Here is a 21,874-nt window from a genome sequence, read left to right on the forward strand (position 1 = left end):
CAGGCATAGCCCTGCCATGCCCCCACCTCCCCTGCCCATCCACGGGCCTTTCTGTGGACCTCGCCGGTGGGGCAGGAGGGATCCCACCGAGTCGGTGGAGCCTGGGGCAGCCACAATCTCAGCTAGCCCAGCTCAGCCGGGCAGATGCAGGCACTGCCACGCTGCCCTTGCAGCCCCTGCTCTGCCTGTGCTGCCCGCTGCCCACACTGCCTGCCAGCTGCCAGCCAGCCAAGGTCAGCAATGAAACTGTCCCTATTCACAAACGCCTGTTATTTACTTATTGTCCCCTCCCAGAAGGCACAATGTGCCTGGTGCAGGAGTTAACAGCTCCTGCCTTCCCTCCAGCAGCCACAGAGCAGCTATATACGAGCTACAACAAAAGCAGCGCCTGGCTGTGTGAAAAGAATCTGGTTTATCACAAAGTTACACCAAAATGAAGAACTGTCACACTGGGTGTTTTTCCAAATGGATGGAAGTCATTGGTGGGAGTAATGGAGGTGCTGGACTGATGTCGTGATTCACCAACAGCTCCTTCCACCTCTAGGTCTGCTCGCAGACTCGATAAACAGCACCCCGTGCTGCCGACGACTGCCCCGGCTTTCCATCCCGTTCCTTCCGCAGCCTGGGCTCCCATGACGACAAGGAGACCAGGACACCCTGCACTGGGAAACAGCGGTTTGGCCACCGCGCCCATCTTGCTGGAGAGCAGGCTGGCTCTGGGGGAATGCTCTCCTGGTACCAGGGGAACTATCCAGGTACCATCCTGAGCCATATGGTTGCTGCATCATCATCTGGAGTCTCTTCCACATTTTTTTCTTGCAATCCAGGCCTTTGCTTTCTTACTCTCCCTCAAGCAAATTTGAGGTGCACTTCATTTCATCTGCGATGGGTCTTGGCGGCAGCAGCACCGCTCCCGATGTCCAGAGTGCGGAGCCCAGGCTTTTCCTCCGTGAGTTAAACCGGGAGAAGTCACACTTAAAATAGCAATGTACAGGGCTACAGCCCGCAGGAGCCGCATCCTCGGCAGTGGTGCAGCGTTGGTGTGAGCAAGCTGCGGGGCTCTGCCACCCCCCCGGCCCCAGCCGTGCCCCCGTCGTCCCGCTGCCAGCCAGGCAGACGTAGGAGAGCCCCTTCTGCAAGGCAAAACACCTCCTCCCAGAGCAGGTTTGCACTAATAAACTAAAGTATTAGCAGCACAGACTTGTTCCTTTTTTTTTTTCTTTCCACTTTATAGTATATATGTTATCGTTTATTTATAGGCAGATCACTTCACTATTTACAGTACATGAGCGTAGAGATTCTACAGTCTTTTTGATGTAAACAAGTAACTCCACGGCAGGGGAGTCTGGAAAAAGAAGCCAGTTCTGAAGTATTTACACAATTTAAAATAGAACTTTTATACCCACTGGATAGATATAGATAATACATTGAGCGATTTGGTTAAATTATCTATGAAACTATAGATTCTGACAATGTAAAAATACAAGAAAACGTTCTCTCATTTTAGAAGGTAGACAGTTAAATCACACTAGAAATAAATCTCTTTTTAAAAAATAATAACAATAATAATAAAGGAAAGGCATAAGAATCCATGCCATCTTTTAAGGTTAAAGTATATTACATAAATAAGGACACAACAGAACAGAACGGGGGGAAAAAATGAAGTGAAATATAAAAAACCGCTACCAATTAAAAAAAAAACCAGACTGAAAACTTGATTCTTAATCACAGAGGGATCAATTCTGCTACTTTTACTTACTCTGCAAGTAGAAAATTGCAGAATTCAGTAGCACTTACTCGGCATGAGGAAGCCAGGCAGAATTGGCCCCTAATAGCTATTAGCAGTGTCCTTTTACTTAAAACAAAAAAGAAGAACAAGACAGAATTTAGCTTTTTTTCTTTTATAAATAACAAAGCAGATGTGCCCCTTTTTAGGTGAAATTCTTACACCTTTCTTGAGAAATGCATCAATTTAATCTTTCCCTCTCTTTCTCACATGCGTACGCACACTCCCTCCCCAGCTCAGCATTTACCACAGCGTGGCCGTGGGCACCGCGGCCAGGCTGCCGCCGCCGCCCCTGACCCCAGGGTGGGCGAGGGAAGAGGAATGAAACCCGAAGGCTGCATTTGGCTCTATATTGCTTGAGATTGTCGAGGATGGACTACGACGCTTAGAACAGAAAGGGTGTCAGGCCTCAGCTACGAACAACGAGGTATCTCGGTATTCAGCATACCTCCGAAAAGAGAGGAAAAAAACTAAACCAAAAAAAAAAAAAAGTGCTGGTCTGCAGTTGCAATGCTCCTTTGCATGAACCAGTGCTGAAATCAGACACTCAAGACTGTAGTGTGGCGACTGAGCTGCTGCTTTGTTAAAGCAGATGTGCAGCCCAGTCAGCTGCGCTGAGTAGGAATTGGGATGAACTTTTTCTTTGGGGCAGCATAGAACTTAAAACCTGGGATTGTCCTCTGCATTCAGCCCAGACACTCAGAAACATTTGCTCCTTCCCATGGAGCCCCAGGGACCCGCTGGATTCCAGAAACCCAGTACCCCACCCTGAACAACAAACTTTTCTGGGGCAAATCTGTGCAAAAATGCAAAGGGGCATTTTTATCATGAAAATTCACATTCAGCATTTCCTCATAGTACCTGCAGGAAACTACTGGGGGACATTCTATAGTTACATATTTTTAAAAAAATAAATCTCCTCCTTTCTTATTGCCTGCCATAATACACCCTTTTGTTCCCAGTTTCTCTTTGAAACAGTGCTCTCCCCCGCCTCGCTGCCCTGACCCTCGCAGGCGGTGGGGTAAAGCTTCCCAGGGCTGCCGCGGGGGACGGGGTGCGAGGGTTCCCTTTTTGGGGTGCCCGTCTCTGAGCTGCACCCATGCCGGTGATGCCACAGGCTGGGTGGGACGCAAAGCTAATCATTAAGGGGGGCAATCCCCGCGCCTCAGCAGCCCCGAGGATGCAGGTCCTGCAAAGCGCTGGGTGTCTCCGGCTTCCCCGGCCGCAGCTCTGGGGCACCGCTTTGCTCCTGCCCAATTTCCCCGATAGCATCCGAAGCAGTCGCAGGCTGCTCAGGGCGGGAGCGCTCCCCTGTCTCTTCTGCCCGAGCCCTCCTTCCTGCCCCTTTGCAGACTTGAGCCCTGCAAGCTAAAGACACCTTTATATTTAAATTAAAAAATATAAAATCAAGTGGAAACTTATTTTTCGTGTGTGAGGGATTCTCACCCCAGCACCTGTGCTTCTTGAGCGGACCACCCTCCGCTCTCACCCCGTCCCGAAAGCCGGGGGGAAGCCCCCGGGGCGGGCAGCGGGCGCAGCAGTGGCGGAGGGCTGCCGCAGCCACGGCTGTGCCTCTGCGCCTTGCGCACCTCTGCACAGCACCTAAGTCCTGGAGAAATTTCTTCGGGAGAGGAGGGAAAACAAACCATCCCAATTTAATGGAGGGGAAAAAAAACCCAAAACAAACCCCAAAACAAAAGAACCCCACCCCAACCCCCACTTATAGGCTTCAGGCACCACGAAGACCACTTATTGCATCTCTTCCTACCCTGCGGGTGCAGTGCTGATCGGCTCTGTGCAGGACGAGCCCTCCCCTTCCCAGCACCGGCCTCTCCCCAATATCCAGAAACCGGGCATGGGCTGAGGCTGCCGGCTGACCCGGGGCACCCAGCTGCAAGAAAACAAGGTGAAATTTTCTATCTGGGGACACTGAAATCAGCGCTTGGGAAGCGACTGAGTGACCCCCCGGGAGAGGGCTCCCCCCGGCTCGGGAGCTCCCCAGCTCTGCACCAACCCTTCCCTTCTGCCACGCTTGATGCATCCCCAGCGGGGCCCGGCCGCGGGGGCTCCGGCGCCCCGGGCTGAGCGGGAGATGGAAGAATTCCACTTACTTTGCTTTTTTGTTGTTGTTGTTATTGTTGTTGTTTTTTGGATTGATCGTTTTCTGAAAAACATCAGCACAGCACAGGACAGTACTACCCACCCTAAATGTGTCGCTATATACATTCTACATAAGCTCTATAGCAATCACATGTAAACATCATCGTTGTGAGGAAATACTAGGACAGAAAAAGGCAAAGCTACAATGAGGCAATTGCCAATAGCAGATGCTCGGTCTCAGCCAGAGCTACTCGTGTTTGCTGAGGTGGGATGAGAAGTAGGGGGGAGTTTGTGGCAGGAGAGACGCCAAAGCCGGCTGCTGAGACCGAAATGGCACAAGAGCTGTTCGCTGCCAGTGATCGTCACCGGCGGCAGACTGGGGACCCGCAGATCAAACCCCACAGTGGCCTGTGGGCCCTCGCACTGCCGGGCTGGTTGTCGTCAGAACCACGGCTTCTCCAAAAGCGGGGAGAAATAGCCAGGTAACTGTGCTGGTATCGGCGCTGCCGGCGATCCTGCTCCTGCCAGAGGCCAGCTGCAAGCACGGCCCCAGGGCCAAGGGCCACCCCAGCAGCACTCAGGCTCTTGGCATCGCATCTTGTGCCATTTCGGAGGCTTTGGTCAGACTCCCTGCAAGAAGAAATAGTAGCCGTGCCAGGGAAATGAGAATAAAACCCCTACGTCACATCAAGGGGAGACCCCAGGAGACTCTAATCTATCTATTGGCAGAGTTAAGGCTATAATATTTTATCTACACAGGATGGCTGAATCCCTAGTGGTCTCTGGGCCTGAAAAATAAACGGAGACAATGGCGATGGCTTGAGGAGCAGTGAGATTCCCGCTCCCTTGGGAAAATGGTGCCTCTGGCCGGCTCACGGGGGGGTTTGCTCCAGTCAGTGGCGTGCTCTCTCCTGCTCCCACCTTGCCTGGAGGTGGAGGGCAAGTTTGCAAGCAGATTTCAGGGAGGGTGCTGCTTGGGCAGGCCTTAAATCCAGTGCTGCCGGGCAGCCTTGAGGGCCCCTGGCCACAGGCAGGGCGGGTGAGTGTGCCACGGGGCACCGGTGGGCGTGGGGGACGGATCCTGGCTGCCAGGTGGGTGCTGGGGAAGTGTATGGCTTATCAGGTGCCGAGCAGGGCGTTGGCTGGGGCGGACATTTGGCTGCTGTGCCCCCTCTCACTTCCCTGCGTCTCAGGGATCACAGACGGGTCTTCTCGCCTCGCTTGCTTTGCAGGGAGCGGAAGCGAGCAGGGAACAAGCTGCTCAGCCCAGCCAGTCTCCCAGCTGCCCGAGGAGCCAGAGAGAAGCCAGCTCCCTCGCACGGACCCGCAGGCACCCGTCCCCCAGGCTGTACCCGCAGGACCCGCTGGACCAAGCCTGGCCGGCTCCAGCCCCCTGGCCCCTCTCTCCTGGCTCCAAAGGAGGTGGAGGGCTGGAGCAGCGACGGCTGGCAGGCATCAGTCCCGCAGCCCCCCGCGTAGTGCATCCTTCTGCCACCGCTCTCCTTCAAACGTGCAAAGCTGCCTGGGGCCAGTGGGTCCATCACATGCCAGGACTGAGCTCAGCATCTGTGTGCTGCAACCGGCTGCGTTGGGGGGCTCAGGGTCTCGGGGGGCTCGGGCCACGCAAGCAAGAAGAATGGCTTTGACAGCAAAGTGGGCAACCCCAACGTGACCGCTGAGCACCCCGGGTTGCCAGCGGGGAAGGCGGGTGCCTCCGTGGCTGACGGGTGAGGGCCGGCTCCGTGACTCTGCTCTGACCCCACATTTGCTCAGTGGCAAGTGCCTCATTACAGTGCATAGTTAAAAATCAAGGAAGCGGTACAATAAATCTGAATTACAGTACATCTGAGCCATAAATACATTTTTTTAAGTATATACTTTGTTTTTTCTCTTCTTCTATTAAAAATTAGTTTATAATCCTGATTCTATTCACAATTAACAATTTCATCATCACACACTACAGACAAAAAAATGTTATGGTGAACACAGCTGCAACTCCGCGGCGGGAGCACGGGGAGGGGGCGGGAGAGGGGGCTGGGGGGCTCCTAGGCTCACCCTAAAACAACGAGTCAGAAGCGGGGGGACTAACGTGTGGCAGTGAGACATCAACACCATGGGGACTCACAGACAGAAGCAGCTTTGTTCAATGTAAACATCGATCGGAAGGGACAGCAGTCTCTCTCTCGCGCGTGCGTGCTCTCGCTCTCTCTCGCTCTCTCTTGCTTTCCATAGACTTAATAATTTCTTTGAAAACGTAAACATATTGGAAGTGCCTTGACTGAGGTATTGAGGTATTCCTCCAAGGTTAAGGCTGTTACCGATGCAGGCTTAGCTGGGCCTCCTGCAGCAAACTGTCGAAATCCATGGTCTCGTACTTGCTTTTCACTGGAGCTGGGGAGGACTCCTCCGCGCCACAATCTGGGAACGGCAGGGACACAAGGCAGACGGGTCAGGGAGTGGGGCACAAGCGCATAGGGAAACTGAGGCATGGAGGGACACTGCTGGCCCCTCTGCTACCAGCATGCCGCACCGCAGGACCACAAAGCCCCCATCCACCCCGGGAACCAGCCTGGACGAGGTGGCAATGGCAAAAGGGACCGGGGAGACAGTGCTGTGCAGTAAAGGGTGATCGCCGGCCTTGCAAAAACCTGCAGGTGAGGAGCACTGTGGGGGGGGTCTCCTGCACAGCTCTGGCCCCCCTCCCCACAGCTCTGCACAGCCACGTGCCAGCGTCCTCATCACAGGGTGCTATCTTGTTTCCTATCTTCTCCGTGCTCAAAATGAGAGGCCCTGGGATTCGTTTAGATGAACAATGGGCATTTGTGCCCACAACCGAAGTCAGAGGGATTGCTGCTCTGAGAAGGTGAGATATTACAGGGTGCTAAAAGATCAGGCAGTACCTGGGTCGGACTGGAGTCTAGAGATAAGTCAAGACTCAGGGCTTTATTTTCTGGGCCTCAGTCTCTCATGCATGAAGTGGGATACTAGAACCACTTCACCCGCTGCAGCGGGTACAGAAATAACCGTGCGGTGTTCGTGAAACACCTTAAGATCACAGCAATGAGGGCTGGGCAAAGCCCTCACACTTCCCTTGCAGGCCCAGCATAGGGCTTCACTCCTGTCCCTGAGCTCAGGCTGCAGCCCCACCACCTGCGCAGGGACGGGGTCCAGCGAGACCCTGGCTAATGTGGTCGCCAAGTCAGGCAGGAGGTGTTGCAGAAGCCCATAGAGCACAGAAAATGTTAATGTGACCACGGCATATTTCAGTGACATCGTTTTGGCTCAAAAGAGCAAGTGCAGTGTGGTGAATCCGTCCTGCGGAGCAGCAAACCTCCCAGATCACCTCTTGGGCTAATGAGATACTGCTGACTGCTCTCTCTAACAACTGGGAAGGGACTTCTCTGCTGGAAAGCATCCAGCGCTGCGTAGAAATGCAGCGGAGACAAGATGGGCTGTGGTCAGCTGAGACCCAGCAGCCCCAGGGTGTGATGCTACATTTTGCAGCCAGCACACTCCGGGTCCTCAAGCCAGTTGCTTTTCTTCTCTCTCTCCGGTTTCCCAAGCCATCTGGCTGAGCTAAGAGCAGCTACGTGAGCCATAGGAGAGCAGGTGGGCTTTTACTGCAGGCTGTGAAGCAGTTTAGGATCCTTGCGTGACTAGGGTTCAGCAGTGCAATGTGCCGTTACAGCTCTGTGCTGATAAACAAGACGTTTCAGAAAAAGCAGCTCCTGCTTTCTTACCCAAGTCAGTGTATCTGGTCCAGAAGAAGTGCCCGAGGCCACCAGAGCTGAGCTGGAATGAAGGCTCGTTCCTCTTCCTTAGCGAGGTGCCATTCTTCAGAGATAAGGCGGCATGCTCTGAATACCGGTAGGTGATGAAGCCATATTTATCCCCCCTGAGCAACCAGAGAAAGAATTCAAGATGCTGCCCCGCAGCACCTCTGATGCAGCTCTGCCCAGCACTGCGTCTCTGTCCCTCCACCCTGCCATCCCTCCATCCCGCTGTCCCTCCATCCCACCAGTCCCCTCTATGTCCTTGGACCTGGGGACACACCGCATGTCCTCGCTCAAAGTGCCGAGATCGCGGGCTGGGATGACAAAGGGGGTTGGCGTGGTGCAGAGCACTTCACCCCAGCAGCACAGCTGGACGCCGGGGTAACCCTGCACCGCCTGTCAGTGCTGATGCTGCCCGGGGAGAGGGATTTCCCATGGCTGCTGCTGCCCTGGACCACGGCTCGCTCGCCACCCACCTGTTAGTCCTGGACAGGACCTGACACTCCACGATTTCACCAAACACTTCAAAGCGTTTCTTCAGTTCACTGGAGCTCATGCTGCTGGAGAGGTTTCTGATGTACACCACCCGGCCTTCGCCCTGCAAAGCAAGAGAAAGGCGTCAGGCTCTGGGACCCCACACCTCCATGCTGCCGACGGATGCTGGAAATGTGGGGCTGTCAAGGAGCCCCCGCAAGCCAGCACTGTGAATCAGGCTGCAGTGGGTTGATACTGCCACGAGCACAGCCTGACATCTCCAGGGTCTGGCTGCCTCCACTCCAGCCAGCTGACAGGTGTCACCTCCAGGACACCACTGCTGCAGGGGACAGCCATGTCCGGGCTGAAGCAGCCACTGCTCTCTTCTTCTCTTTTAAATTTCTCCTGCATTCCTGCAGCTTTTTCAGCTTCTCTTGGTCAAGATGCTGGGAAATATTCCCAAGAATTGCTAGGGGCAAAATTCAATTGCATTGCAGGAAAAAAAAAGCCAGAGGCATGTGTGAGCATGTGTGTGCACCACAGTATGGAGGAGCAAGTTATTTCGCTGCACGCCCACCTCCCACCCAGCTCCCACCCACGGGCACATGCTGGGTTCCCAGTGCATGAGGCTGCCTCTGCAGCGGGACCCCATCCGTAATGGCCTAACAGCTTCAGGGATTCCCCAGCTCACCCCACTAACTGCCAGTGCCAACTGCGCTGAAGCACTGGCGTGGGATGCTCTGGGCATTTCTGTGCCAAGGACTCTGTGTATTGCCAATCGCTGGTGGCTTCCGCTTCACATTGGGTTTTTCTCTCCCCACTCCACCCCCACATCCTTGTTTAACACTGGCCTCGCACCAAGAGATGCTGAAGCCAGGGTTAATGGGCTCCACCGCTGCTTTTCTGGAGCGGGAGATGAACTGAGGGCTGGGGATTACTTTGTCCCAGCGCGGGATCCCCGCTCACTTACGATGGCCTTTTCCCGTCTCTTCTCAAGCTGGCCTCGGTGCCCGCTCCCGCCCTGACACTGCCCGCTGTTCTCACACCTGGGAAGTGAGGAAGAGGAGGTCAGCCGGGGCGGGGATCCAGTGGGGAAAGCTTCAAACATCAAAGAGAAGCTGAGGCATACGGTGTCTGCGGCAGTAGACTGGTGGGCGCCCCAGAGCACCGACAGCCGAGGACAGATTGGAGGTCTGGAAACACTGGAAGGACACTGGAAAGCCCTTTCCAATATATGCCGGAGGGGGTTCCCAGCCGGTGCTTGCCCCTTCCCAGGCACTGCTCTGGCCCCTGTCCATGCCCCATCACTCCCAGCCCCATGGAAACCCCCAGCTGCTTTGCCCCACTGCTGCTTTCTCTGGCCACGGCTGGTGTTTGCAGCAGCTGCTGATGTAGTATCAAATATTTAAATAGTTTTTCTTTTATTAATTAGCATCTTTATTACTTGGACCAGCAGAGCAGAGAGAATCAGGGCTGCCATGCACCGGGGCAAAAATGCAGTGGGCAAGAATGGTCCCAAGTGCCTCCCTCCCCACAGACCCCTGTACCTGAAGGTGCGTCTACTTGCAGGTGATCGGGACCGGCAACACGAAGACCCCGAGCTGGACCTGCTCCGGGAACAGTAATGCAAACTGGTCCTGGAAAGGGGGTTTCTCCGCAGGCACAGCTTGGTGTCACCGTGCTCCTCCTCCTCCTCTTCTTCCTCCTCGTCCTCCTCCTCTTCCACGGGAGAGCCGCTCTCGCTGCAGCTATCTTCAAAGACGGTGTCGTACTCGGGGGTCTTGCAGAAGACCATGTCATCGTCGTCAAGAGCACTGTCCAGAAAGCCAAAGTGCTTTGTTAAGCTGGCTCTGATCTCCTGGTCTCTCAGCTGCTTGACGCCTTCCTTCCACAGCATCTCGCTGCCCGCCTCCTTGCCACTGAGCTCCAGCCCCTGGTAGTGGGCGGCCGGGACCCTCCTCTTGTGCTCCATCTCCACCTGGCCCGGGGGCTCCCACGACTTGAGCACCTTCCTCTGCAGGGCGGCCTCGGGCTTCAGCACCTGGCAGTAGTCGTGGTCCCCGAAGGAGCGGGAGAAGGGCCGTTTGAGCATGCCCTGCTGCTCGGGGAGCTCCGGGCGCCCAGGTGCTCTGCTCAGGTGGGCGAAGAGCTCTGTCCTCTCCGGGTGCTTCCTGGGGGCTTTCCGGGAGGCTGCCGTGTGCCCTGCGCCCCCGGGGTCGGGGGCCGTCCTGTCCTCCTTCCCTGGCTCCTGGGGGATGTCTGGCTTGTACAGGTCCTCCTCGGCAGGCTTATATGGCGGAGTGGTGGGCGGTGTGAGACCTGAACCCCCCCCCCCGAACAAAGGGCAGGAGTCAGCTCTGCCCCTGCCGTCCTGCCCCGTCCCACCACAGCACCTGGGCTGCACCAGGCGTTGCAAGGGAGGAGGCTGCTCAGCTCTCGCAGCCTCATCCATCAAACAAGCAGTATTCCTGATCCCAGCAGGGACCAGAGGGCTCTCCCATCCCTCCTGGCTCATGCAGGGGCCCCCTGAACAGCCACCCCATCCCAAACGCATCCCCCTGAGCTGCTCGCAGTGCCTGGATGCGGGGGCAGTGCATGGGAAGTCTCCTGCATTTGCAATGCGAAGCGGGGCTCCCAGAACAGGGGATGAATGTGCCCCCTCAGCTGGGCTCAGCTGGAGCTGGTGACTCCAGGCTGAATTTAGGGTAAATTTGCCCCCACCCAGGCAGGGTTTTTGCAAAATTGAAAAATTCTAAGCCCATCCTACCTGCTGTCCCACACAGCTCCACGGTCAGCATCGGCTCAAAGTTTCTCTTCCCAAAGGTTGGGTCACTGGAGAAGATCAGGAGAGAGAAAGTGTTTAGATGAGTCACAGTCCCAAAACCCAAAAGAAAGCTGAGAAAATGCTACCTACAAGCGAGCCCTCCCACCACGGCTAGTGCCTGATGGAGTAGCCCTGCAGAGGGGTGCAAGGGGCAGCAGAGCAAGCAGCGTGCCGTCCCCGTGCCAGCCAGAACTCCGGGGCATGTTGCCCCTAGCATGCAGAAATGCCCTGCCCCAGCCTGGGGCTCTCCAAGCTCCTTGCACCCCAGCCATGGCTGCGGCTCCCCACAGCCTCGCGCCCTGCTGCAGGGCTTGGTCTGCTCTGCAAAAGCAGCTTCGCTTGCTCGCTGTAGATGCATGCCCAGCCAGACAAACCGAGGCGGCTTTCCAGCCCCAGCGCAGTTCATGTAGCCCCATGCGCACTTACGTTTGTGCCAAGGACAGCGTGAGACACCTGGGTGTTTCTGAAAGGCAGGGAGAGAAGCAGGGTTACCAGCGGAGCTGTGCTCCGTCCAGCCCTCGCCGTGCTCACGGTGGGAGCCAGGACCCCTCTGCCCACCCTGGCCTGGCAGGGGGCCGGGGACCGTGGGCTTTGCCTGCCTGCGAGGTGGCAGCATCTGCGGGAGGGCTAACGCTGCCAGGGCTGAGCCATTCGTGCTCACAAAGCGCTTGCAGAGAGCTGCGGTTTTGGGGCACCAGTACAGCTGAACCTCGGTGCCCAGGCATAGGGCAAGCCCGCGGGGAAGAGGGACCCAGAGGGACGGGGCAGCCCGGTCCCTGCTGGGTTAGTGCTACACCGACTCCTTCACCTTGTTATAAGGATGGGGAAACTGAGGCAGAAGGCCCCCATGGATTGAAACAGCACCCCAAAACCAGAACAGGCCCCCAGCTCCTCATGCATGGGACCCCAAAGCCAACTGGCATGTGGGTCAGGGCTCGGCTGCACTTGGGGCTGCTCACAGCGCCGTTGCCAGCTGAGTGCCAGCGCCTGGCCAGCAGCACACGCCCGCGGCAGGGACGGCACAGGCAGTGCCACAGGCAGCGCGGGTGCACCGGGGAGCGGTGACCAGAGCGACAGCCCCCGGCCCCCCTCACCTGCTTGCTCCAGGAAGGCACAGCGCCGGCTCTCAGACCGGTTGCCAACCTCGCCGTCCCTGGGGGAGCCCAGGGAGAGGGGCTGGGGCTCTGCCGGTGGTTCCGTGCTCCTGCCGTCTCCCTCCTCTGTGCCCCCCACCTCCACTTCAGCTGCGGGCTCTTCGGCGGAGAAGCCTTCCAGCGCTGGGCACGGCGTGGGCTCTCTGCAGGCCAGGGCATCTCGGGGGCCACGGCCATCTCCTGCCTCCCGGGGGACAGAGGGCTCAGGGGGTGGCTTGTCAAGGAAGGAGAGCCAGTGGCCAAGCTCAGGGTTGAGTCTCTTGGACCGGCGGACGGCATAAATGGTGCTCTCCTGCTTGCGAACCACCTTCCCCATGGCTGCGCCTGGGGTGCCCACACACTTCCCAGCATCGTCCTCAAGGCCACCCGTCTCCCGCAGTGTCTCTGCCTCTACCACAGGACTCTGCCACGGCTCGCCCTTCTCTGGTGCCGTTTTGGCTCTGGATGCGCACGTCCCGCCGGCATCCTCCCCATCCTGGGCCTGTGGCACAGGGGAGCGGGAGCCAGGTGGCCGGGCCAGGGCGGCATACACGGGCTTGCCCAGGCGGTATGGCTTGCTCACGTCGCACAGCAGGTCCCGCGCCAGCAGCTCCTTCAGGATGGAGAAGGATGCTCCGGGCTTCTTACAGCCCCCGGCTGCCTGCCAGGCGCAGCCCGGCCGGCTCTGGGCGCTGCCAGGGGCGCCCGACTCCGCAGGACAGTCCGGTTTGGCCCTCTTGAAGGGGCTGCTGCAGGGCTGGGGCTTGGTGTCAGCGGCATCACGGGCAGGCAGCTTCCGTGGCGGCAGGCAGTAGGTGTGCATGTAACGGATGAGCTCCACCACCGAGTGCATCTCTCCCTCACAGGAAAACTGGCTGCTGGAGCCATCCTCTGTTGAGGAGACGGGGGTCACCGAGTCACCAGAGCTCAGCGAGTCCTCACTGGAGTCACTGTCATCCTCCTGATGGGCACAGTCGCCTGGGGATGGGTGGTGGCGGCTGCTGGGGCTCTCCTCAGGCACCTGGGAGGTTTTGGTCTGGGGGCAGGGGGTGGTGGAGGTGAGGTGCCGGTGCAACTCGGTGCAGCTGCGGCTCTGTGCCTGCGGGACGCTCGCCCTCCTGTCCCGGGGACCCTCCACCTTCGGAGAGGAGAGAGGAGAAAGTCAGCTGCAGCCTTGCAGCCACGACCTGATGCAAGTACCAGGCATGTGGGGAGAAGCCCCTCAGGCTAACAGAGCCACCCCACATCCTCGAATCCCCCAGTTCCAGCCCACCAGCATCCTGACCTGCCTGGGCGTCAGCCCCACGCCCCAGGAGGCTTCCACCAGGCACACGGGGATGGCCACCCACGTGCTGCCCCGCCAGTAGCGGGCATGCAATGATGCTCCTGCTCTCCAGGAGGGAATTGCTGCTCTTCCCAGGCAATCTGATTTGCTGGGGCTAATGCACCGCACAATTACCATTAGCCAAGTAGAAAAATCTTTGATGGTAACTTCTGCTAGATTTCAGATTAGCTTAAGTGACGGGGTCAGCTCCGCAGCACAGCATGCAGCTCTCGCCAGCCCATGGCTCCCGGCTTGGGCTGTGAGTCAGTGGGGACTGGGGAGACGGGTTGGCCAGGGAGCATGTGGGGCTTTCACAAACCTGCCCTCAGGGAAGCTGGGAGAGGCTTGACCTCACTGGGTCCAAGTGAGATCGAGACATTTCTCAGCCCAGCACAAAGCCCGAAGGTTTTGCTGAGCCCGGACTGCAGCCCTGGCACAGACAGGGATGGGAACGCCGCGTGCTGCTCTGCCAGCAGTGATGGTCCCCACCTGTCCCCAGGCTCCCAAGAGGTGGGCGCTGGACGGGCCCGAGATCTGCCTGCCACGGACGTACCTTTGTGCACGGCCGTGCGGGTCGAGACTTAGGGGTCCCTGGGTGCCGGGCGCTCCCGTCCCGCTGAGCCTCGCAGCTCGGAGGCATGTGTGATGGAGAGAGGAGCAACTTCTTCAGCTGCAAAGAGAAGTGGCAAGAAAGGAGTCGGCACCGCAGCGAGGGCAAGAGAAAGCGCTGGCGGGGCCACAGCCCCTTGGCGTGCGCCTGTGCTGGGCACATGCATTGCTGAGCATCTGACCCAAAAATGGTGGAGGAAAAATAAAAAGGCAGGGAGGCGTTTCCCACCTCCCCGTGGCTGCGGAGGCAGGCGCCTGGCCCCACGGGGGTCGGGGCTGTCTCCACAGCATTTACCCACATCCCCAGGGACACCCAAGCAGGTTGCATGGTGCGGACAGGAAGGAATTGACTTCCCAGGGGCATCCCCACTCCTGTCAGACACACAGGAGCTGTCGTGGCATCCAAACTTCTCACTCGATCAATTCTGCCCTTGGGTGACAGAGACTTTACATTGGCACGAGTGACGGGTTTGGACAGCTCGCTTGGGTCCCCACACAAGGCTCATTTAGCGAAAACATGCAGAGAGGCCTTGATTCATTAATGAGCTTCAAGGCTTTTTGCAGATGCTGAGGATCTTCCCCAACACTCTCTGTCAAGCCCGCGGACAGTGGGAGTGGGGTTTTTCCTGGGTTACCCACAGTGCCACCACTTCTGATGGCAAGGTCACCGTAACATTTTTCTTCTACTCAAAAACATTTTTGGTTAGGGAAAAGAAAAGCAACAAACCCAAACCCCACACCCAGCAACACCATTTCATATTCCACCCATGTCGCGCTAACAATCGAAGGCGACAACAGCTCAACAGCAAGACGACTGCGTAGGCGTGGGGGACTGCACGGAGCAGACAGATCTGGGGCTCCCGTGCTGACCGGCAGGCACGGAGCCCCGGGGTGGGCGTGGGAGGTTTTAAGGGGTGATAGAAACAGGGGGTGCCCGGGTCAGGGTCTGCTGGGAAGCATCAGCCAGGGCACCCACAGCTTTAGGCGTGCAGCTCCAGTTGGTGGAAGCAACCAGCACCTTTCCCCCCGACACCCCTGCAACGTATACATCCTATATATACACATACATATTGTGTGTGATATATACCCTCCCGCGCAGGGCGTGGGGTGGAAATGCGCGCTCTCACCACTGGATGTCACTCCTCCTCGCCACAGCCCCGGCTTCTGGGAACAGCCCGGGGTCAGGCTCGGGGGGGGCGACAGTGAGCCCCGGGAGGGAGCGGGCTGGGTGCCCCTGTCCCAGGGGACCGCCCGGGGACGGGGGTGGTTCGCAGCCAGTGCTGCCAGTTAGTCCTGGCCAGGTCGGGGAGCGGGGCTGGAGCCCCAGTATTGCAGGGAGCCAAGAGGGATGCTCCCGTCACCCAGTCTGTAGGGACTGGAGGCCACACAGCCCCTGGGGGGGTGGTGGTGGAAGGCATGGGGTGGTCAAACCCTCCCGCTGAGGCCATGGGGTGTCCGACACACCGGCCAAGCCCCCTCTGTCCCTCCTGAGAGAGCAGTGGGGAGCTCGGCCCCCAGGCAGAGCCAGGTGGGAGCAGGCACCGTTGCCCATGGGCACGGCTGGGATGCGCTAGGGAGACCCCCAGGCAGCCCCACGTCTGCACATCCCATTAAAAGCAGGTGTGGGTCTTGCCAAAGCAGCCCACACCCCTTTGACACCTGCCCCCACCCCCTTCATGTATACACACAGCTTGTTCCCGTGAGGATGGTGATGGAGGTGACAGCAATGATGCAGAACATGTATACGTATACAATACAAGTATATGCTTTGGTATTGACGGTTAAAGAGAGTTTTAAGCCTAGAATGAAAAAATTCAGACCTTTGCTTCCTATCATACCCATGCAGCCGGCTTATCAGGGGCTCATCCAAATCCACCTTAAACAGTAGGAAGTGGGTTCTTACTAGAGACAGCTCATCAAACTCGGGGGCCGGGGGCGGCCCCCCCGTGACCGGGGCGGTGGGTTTGGGGGAGGGGGCAGGCGAGGTGTAGGCATGGTTGAGTGTGTCCCCCTCTTCCATAGTTCGGAAGGCAGCCAGGCCCATGTCATCTCCCTGTATATCATCCAATGTCTCGGTGAGGGCTGCCAGCAGTGCTTCGTTCTCGCTGTCTATTATCTGAAAGGAGCAGGCAGAGAAGAGAGGGGGAGTTAGGTTGGGCAGAGGGACTGGGGGATGCTGGGCAGGGGGGAAGAGGGGCCAGTGGCGCCACACTTCCCCATGACCCTGCAGGGGACCTGGGAGAGCTGTTCCCCAGCACAGCACTAGGATGGGATCAGGAGGAGAGAGACCCAACTGGAAAAGGAGCATCCGTCTGTCCCCCTGCACCTGCAGCAGGAAAACAATGAATCTTCTCTCCCGATAGCCACCTCCGCCCCACCATGAGGCAAACAGCAGCAGATAAAGCATCTGTGATTTAAAAGCTCCTTGCCCAAATCCTCCTGACTCTGGGCTGCAAGTTCCCCACCCCTGGCTATCAAAGATCTGCTGAGCAGGTCCGGGAGCAGCACCCAGCCGGGATGGGAGCCCAGGGAGGGGGCAGGCACAGCCCCCTGCCTTCCGCAGGGCTGGGGAGGCCTGAGAGGGCACGGCCGGTTATTTGCAGCTCCCCTGATGAGGAAGGCAAAGAAAACATGATGAGCTGTAAGCTCAGCCCAGGGCTGCCCAGTGGAAAACAGGGCACAGCCCTGGGAGGGCACAGGGGCAGCTCAGCCCAGGCTGCACTGCTGGCCAGATGCTGCAGCTTGCGGCAAGCAGCATGGGGCTTGTTTTCACCAAAAGCCCCCATTCGCAGGCACCCCCAGCTTGACAGGGGCTCTCGACCCTTATGCTTAATGCCGGCTGCACTTGGCACTCTGCGAGGGACCCTATTGACAGAGCACGGCCCCCAGAACGAGGTGGTCCGGATATTACAGCTCCCTGGATCTATTTTTTCCAGTGAACGGCATGATCTGGGGATGCTGTTGGGAGATTTGTGAGTGTCTGGGGCTGCTCTGGGCCAGGCAGGACCAGGGGCTGCTCCTGCCTCCTCCTTGCCCACCTCCAGCCCTCCTAGTGCCCTTCCAGTTCCACACAGCCCCACAAGTCCCGTTCCAGTCTGGAAATATGGTGCAAAAGCCCAGAAGAGGATGCAGAAGCTGAGGAATGGCTGAAGTGAGCCAGGACTTCCTTCTTTTTGGTCCTCCTCCATCATATTCTGAATGTAAACCATGTCCAACAAGAAGCAGGCCACCATCAGCTATAAAATTAGCGCAGGGGTAAATTCAGGCTCACAAGGAGCTGACTGCACACAGCCTCCCATGTTTCTCTCATCTTGTTTGAAAATTAAATATCTTTTGTTCAGTGCCCTAACCTTGCTCGCAGTTACTAGAGCAGGCTCCAGGGAAAGGCAGCAGGATGCTCCATTTTTGGCTCCATTTCTTTTCCTCCTGTTATTGGCACGAGACCGCTGTGCATACAAGTTCAGTGGGATACATTTCATCATACTCCGCTGCTCCTAATGGGTCTGTCTTTTGCATTTCTTTTCTGTTTATCTTTTCCCCAGGAAGTTCAGTGGAAAATATGCATCTCGTGGTGAAGGTCCCTCAGCTGGACTGGACCATTTTCAAGCACAGCATCAGCACAGCATAAAAGCCAGAGGGTTGTTATTACGGCCAGGTTAGAAAATATTGGGGCTTTATATTTTTTTCCCCCTTGTTTAAATACAAAACCTCCTCCCTCCCAAAAGTAACCCAGAGTTGGTGACTAGCAGACACCAGTGGGTCGCAAGCTCCTTATCTGAGGGGCAAGGGCCTGGGTGCTGCTCAGGAGGGCATGGTGACCCCAGCCCCTGAGGAAAGGGCATATCCAGGGCATGGCATGAGCTTTGGGAAAGGCAAGCTGGCTGCCCAGCCTGCTCTGCGCCCAGTCGCCGGGCAGCTTCCACAGCTCCTTGCTTCCAATCTGCCTGCGCTGTGCTCACAGCCCTGCCCTGGTGCCACAGCTCCGCAAGATGCTCAGCTCTTCTGCAAGGAGAGGCAAAAACAGTGCCGAGGGACAAGGACGAGCCCTGCCTGTGCCCAGGAGCATCCGGCACTGCTTTGCACTGCATGGTCCTGGGTCCTGGGCGCTGGCACAGTGATGGGTCCATCCCAACACAAGGGTGAGGAGAGAAACCAGCCAGAGGGACCCCAGCCCCAAACACAGGCAGGATGCCAGAGCTGGAGAGCCAGGGGAAAGGGCCGCTTTCTGCTCCTAGGAAATGAATGTTCCTACCCCACACCAGAGCCCTGAGACCCCCGCACTGCCATCCCAGGAACTGAAAGGGACATGCTGTGCACCAGCTGTAATTCCCTTTCAATAATACATCACAGGAGAGTTGGCTCAGCAGCACTCCCCTGTTCCTCCATCTCCTCATTAGCCTTACTCAATTTGCCCCATTTAGAGCTAGTGCGCAAATTAATGGAGCACTAATCAGCTGGGGAGGAGCTATTAATAGTTGTGTGGGTCCCCTCCTTCCTCCATTCTTCTCCCCCCACCCTGCCCTCCTCCTGCCTCTATCCTCAGGTCCCCTGTGCCGGGAGGATGGGGGTACCTGGAAGAGCTCGGAGTCATCGGTGCTGTACTGGCTGGAGTCGGTCTCTGAGTGCTCCCCGCACCACTGCAGCTCGCTGAAGCAGCCGGCCGAGTCGAAGTCGCTGGCATCCAGCTGAGACAAATCAATCTCAGGGAAGTCGGAGTAGAGGTGCTCCTCGCCAGACACCTCATACTGGGGAGAGAAGAGAAAGGGGGTGAGCCCACCGCCACGCCAGAGGTGCAGGCAGCAGCGACCACCTGCGGAGGCAGCCGTTCCCCCCATGTGCTGTCACCTCCACTCGAGCCCGTTACTCAGACTCCCTTTCAAACACGCTCTGGCAAATGGCTCCAGGAGCAATCACACGGCAGCACAGAGTACGAAGTCACTGCACATCTTGCAAACGGGTTTGCACAGCCTGGCACTGGCACTGCCGGTTACTGAAAGCTGCCCCGCAACTGCCACCAATACCCCCCGCCTCACGTCCTGCACTGTGGCCGGTGTCGAAAGAGCGGCACCTGTATTGGAAGAGCCTTGTCTGCTCCAGTGAGCAGCAGCCACCCAGACTGTGGCAAAGCAGCTGCTGGTGCACTTAGGGGAAAGTGAAGCCTTTCCTGCTCTTGGTGCCATCACGGTGACATCCAGGGTCACCTATCTGCCCTGGGGACCAGCGATAGCACAGCGAGGCAAGAGACTTGGGCACACACCAGACAGCAACGCACGGGGCCAGGCTCGGGTCGGCGTGGCTGCTCGGTGCCCTGTCCCCATCCCTGCTACACGGCACTGAACCGTGTGGGGATGGTGCCTCTGGGGAAGTGGCACATCCTGCCCATGCCAAGGCTCCGCCAACGCGATACAGACCCCAGTCCCCGCATCGCACATGCAGGATGAGGAAAACGGCCTGGAAACGAATCGATGTCCAGGCGCACACGGGGCGCTGCGAGCTATAGGATCCGAGCTGAAAATCTCCGTTTAACCTCAGAAAGGAGTTGGGACCCTGCTTTTGCCTGGCTCCCAGCCGCTGCCTGGCCACAAACCCCGCGGCCGCATCCAGCGCCCGCGGGAGCTGCGGGCGGACACCGGCAGGGCCCTTCCTGCGCTGCCGCTCGCCACCTGCACCAGGCCCGCGGGTTGTGCTTGGTTTTGCCCGATGTCCAGGTTCAAACGTGGAGGGGAAAGGTCTGGTGCAACTGCTCCCGGTATTGGCTGCCTGGGGGGAGTTTTCTGGTGATGAGGGAAGCAAGTTTATTTACAGAGCAAATGGATTTTGGAGCAGGCAAACATCCGAGCCTGTGAGACAGGCTGCAGGGGCAGGAGAATGTGGGGCCTCCCCTCCTGAAGTGCCCTGGAAGGGTCTCCTCTGACACTCAAGGGGAAGGAAAAGGGATTTCAAACCAAGCTGCAGGAATGGAAAAGACAGCAGTTATCTCTTTCTCTTTTCTTTCTCAGTTGGGATAATCTGGGATTATTGATTGTGTTCCCAGAGGCTGAGAAGCCTGTGTGCCATGCTCCCCGCTGGGTTTAGAGCACCTTGTGCTGCACCAAAGGATGCTCCTGTACAGACCCCCACTCCCATTTTCCATTCTCACCTGCTTTCGTCCCCTCCTGTCCCACGGGCGAGTGGTTTAGAGGACGCAGCAAGGGTAGGGGATAGTGGCTTCATGGCCCGATAGCAAACCAGTGCCATGTCCTGGCAATGGACTGCCAGCCTGGCTGTGCCCAGAGCCGCCGTGGGGCTGGGGGCTGTGGTGAGAGCTCCTGATGCTGCCCCAGTCCCGCTGGTGCAGGCAAAGCTCCCCAGCATCCTCCATCTGCTCTGCTGCTGGAGGGAGGTGTATCAGGTGGACATCCACAAGCGTGGTGCCACCAAATATATCAGACACAAATAGCCTTTGCAAACCCCTAATTGGTGCTGGGATCCAAATACCCCTCATGGGCCCCCCAGGCCTGGGGCTCTTCAAACCTGCCCTTTGCTCCCTGGGTGGTCAGAGCATGTGTAGCAGGTCAAGGGTCCCTGTCCTCATCATTGCCAGCGCTGGGGGACACAGATGTTACCTTTCCCCTAGCTCTCCTGTCCCCTCTGCTCTGGGACACCCTGGGCTGCTCTGGGATCAGGCGTCTTTTGGCCTTTCAGATGTGTCCCTTACCTGCTGTGGCTTCTCCCTACTTTCCTGCCACCGCTCCTGCGCCTGCTCCAGAAAAACTCTTCCAACAACTTTGGCTCCCCCTCTCCCCAAATCTTCCCATGGGAACACAGGCAAAAGCTTTTATTTTTAGAAAAGCCATACATACATAGATATATGTGTGTCTCCGTGTGTGCGTGTGTGTTCAATTAAAAATAGCAAAGCAGTCAAATTCTCCTGCTCCTTTTGATATGCCACAAGGGAAAAGATCCTGGTGCGGAGATCACAAGGAGCAGCTGACACCAGCGCTCGGGATGTCTTTTGATCAACTCCACAGATGTGACATGTCCCCATTGGCAATAGGGCTGGGTAAAAATAAACTCCTGGAATCTAATGCTGCTGAGCTGCCCTCCCCGGGCACCCCGGAGGCAGGAGCGGCCCGGCACTGCCACGCCGCGTGCAGCGATCCCGAGGCAGTGGTTAGCAGCAGATGCTCCCAGGTTCCCGGCTAGCACAGGTCAGGAATGCCCAAAAACTCAGCTCTGCCTGCATCGGTCCCCCTGCTCCTAGGAAAAAGTGAGAAGAGCCTTTGCTCGGCACAGCCACCCACATGGGCACCTGGCAGGGCATCCCAGCATGAATCCGCGGCTCCAGCCAGCCCCCTCTGCTAGAAAAGGTCATTTAACCGGCTCAGCCACCCAGGCCTTGGGTCTCTGGAGGGAATCCATCACTCAGAGCACTGCTAGCCCAGAGCAGAGTCCCTCTGGGCTGGCCACAGAGGTGGGGGAGGACCCAGCCCCCAACCTGGGTAGGGGGTGGCAGCGGCGATGGGGAGGCTGCCTGCGGGCACTGGACCTCATCTGCTCTGCCTTTCCCTTTTCCCACCCTTTGCATTTCCTGCTGTCTTGGGAGAGGAGTGAACTTTTGTTCTAATTTTACTTGGGACTTTGTAGGAAGATCAGCCATGGGTTCTTGGTGTGCAGCCAGCAAACACCCATGGAGACATGCTCAAAAATTCAGAGGCATCCTCCAGCCCAGACACCTGGCCCGTGCACGCTGCAGCATGGCTGCGACCAGAAAGTTGCCGGCAGCAAATCGCGACTCATTTGATGAACCCCCGCTCTGGTGAAGAGGGATGCCCAGGCAGCTATGCGGGTGCCCCCATGACACGCCTACAT

General features: G+C 57.6%; 1 protein-coding gene across 1 annotated transcript in view; it reads right to left on the bottom strand.

Moving 5' to 3' along the window:
* Nucleotides 1-1,207: 1,207 nt before the first annotated feature.
* The window catches only part of PPARGC1B (PPARG coactivator 1 beta), a 51,060-nt gene continuing 30,393 nt past the window's right edge, over nucleotides 1,208-21,874 (bottom strand). The window contains exons 2-13 of the mRNA XM_086759160.1: nucleotides 18,595-18,768; nucleotides 15,927-16,139; nucleotides 13,968-14,084; nucleotides 12,052-13,228; nucleotides 11,384-11,420; nucleotides 10,901-10,965; nucleotides 9,681-10,452; nucleotides 9,104-9,179; nucleotides 8,136-8,257; nucleotides 7,627-7,781; nucleotides 5,612-6,304; nucleotides 1,208-5,561 (exon numbers count right to left, since the gene is read on the bottom strand). Of these exons, the coding sequence (XP_086615286.1) occupies nucleotides 6,201-6,304; nucleotides 7,627-7,781; nucleotides 8,136-8,257; nucleotides 9,104-9,179; nucleotides 9,681-10,452; nucleotides 10,901-10,965; nucleotides 11,384-11,420; nucleotides 12,052-13,228; nucleotides 13,968-14,084; nucleotides 15,927-16,139; nucleotides 18,595-18,768 (3,012 nt within the window). The 3' untranslated portion in view covers nucleotides 1,208-5,561; nucleotides 5,612-6,200. The remainder of the gene's footprint in view (nucleotides 5,562-5,611; nucleotides 6,305-7,626; nucleotides 7,782-8,135; nucleotides 8,258-9,103; nucleotides 9,180-9,680; nucleotides 10,453-10,900; nucleotides 10,966-11,383; nucleotides 11,421-12,051; nucleotides 13,229-13,967; nucleotides 14,085-15,926; nucleotides 16,140-18,594; nucleotides 18,769-21,874) is intronic.

This window comes from Chlamydotis macqueenii, chromosome 14 (genome assembly GCF_036417535.1).
Source record: "Chlamydotis macqueenii isolate bChlMac1 chromosome 14, bChlMac1.mat, whole genome shotgun sequence".
Classification (NCBI taxonomy): Eukaryota; Metazoa; Chordata; class Aves; order Otidiformes; family Otididae; genus Chlamydotis; species Chlamydotis macqueenii.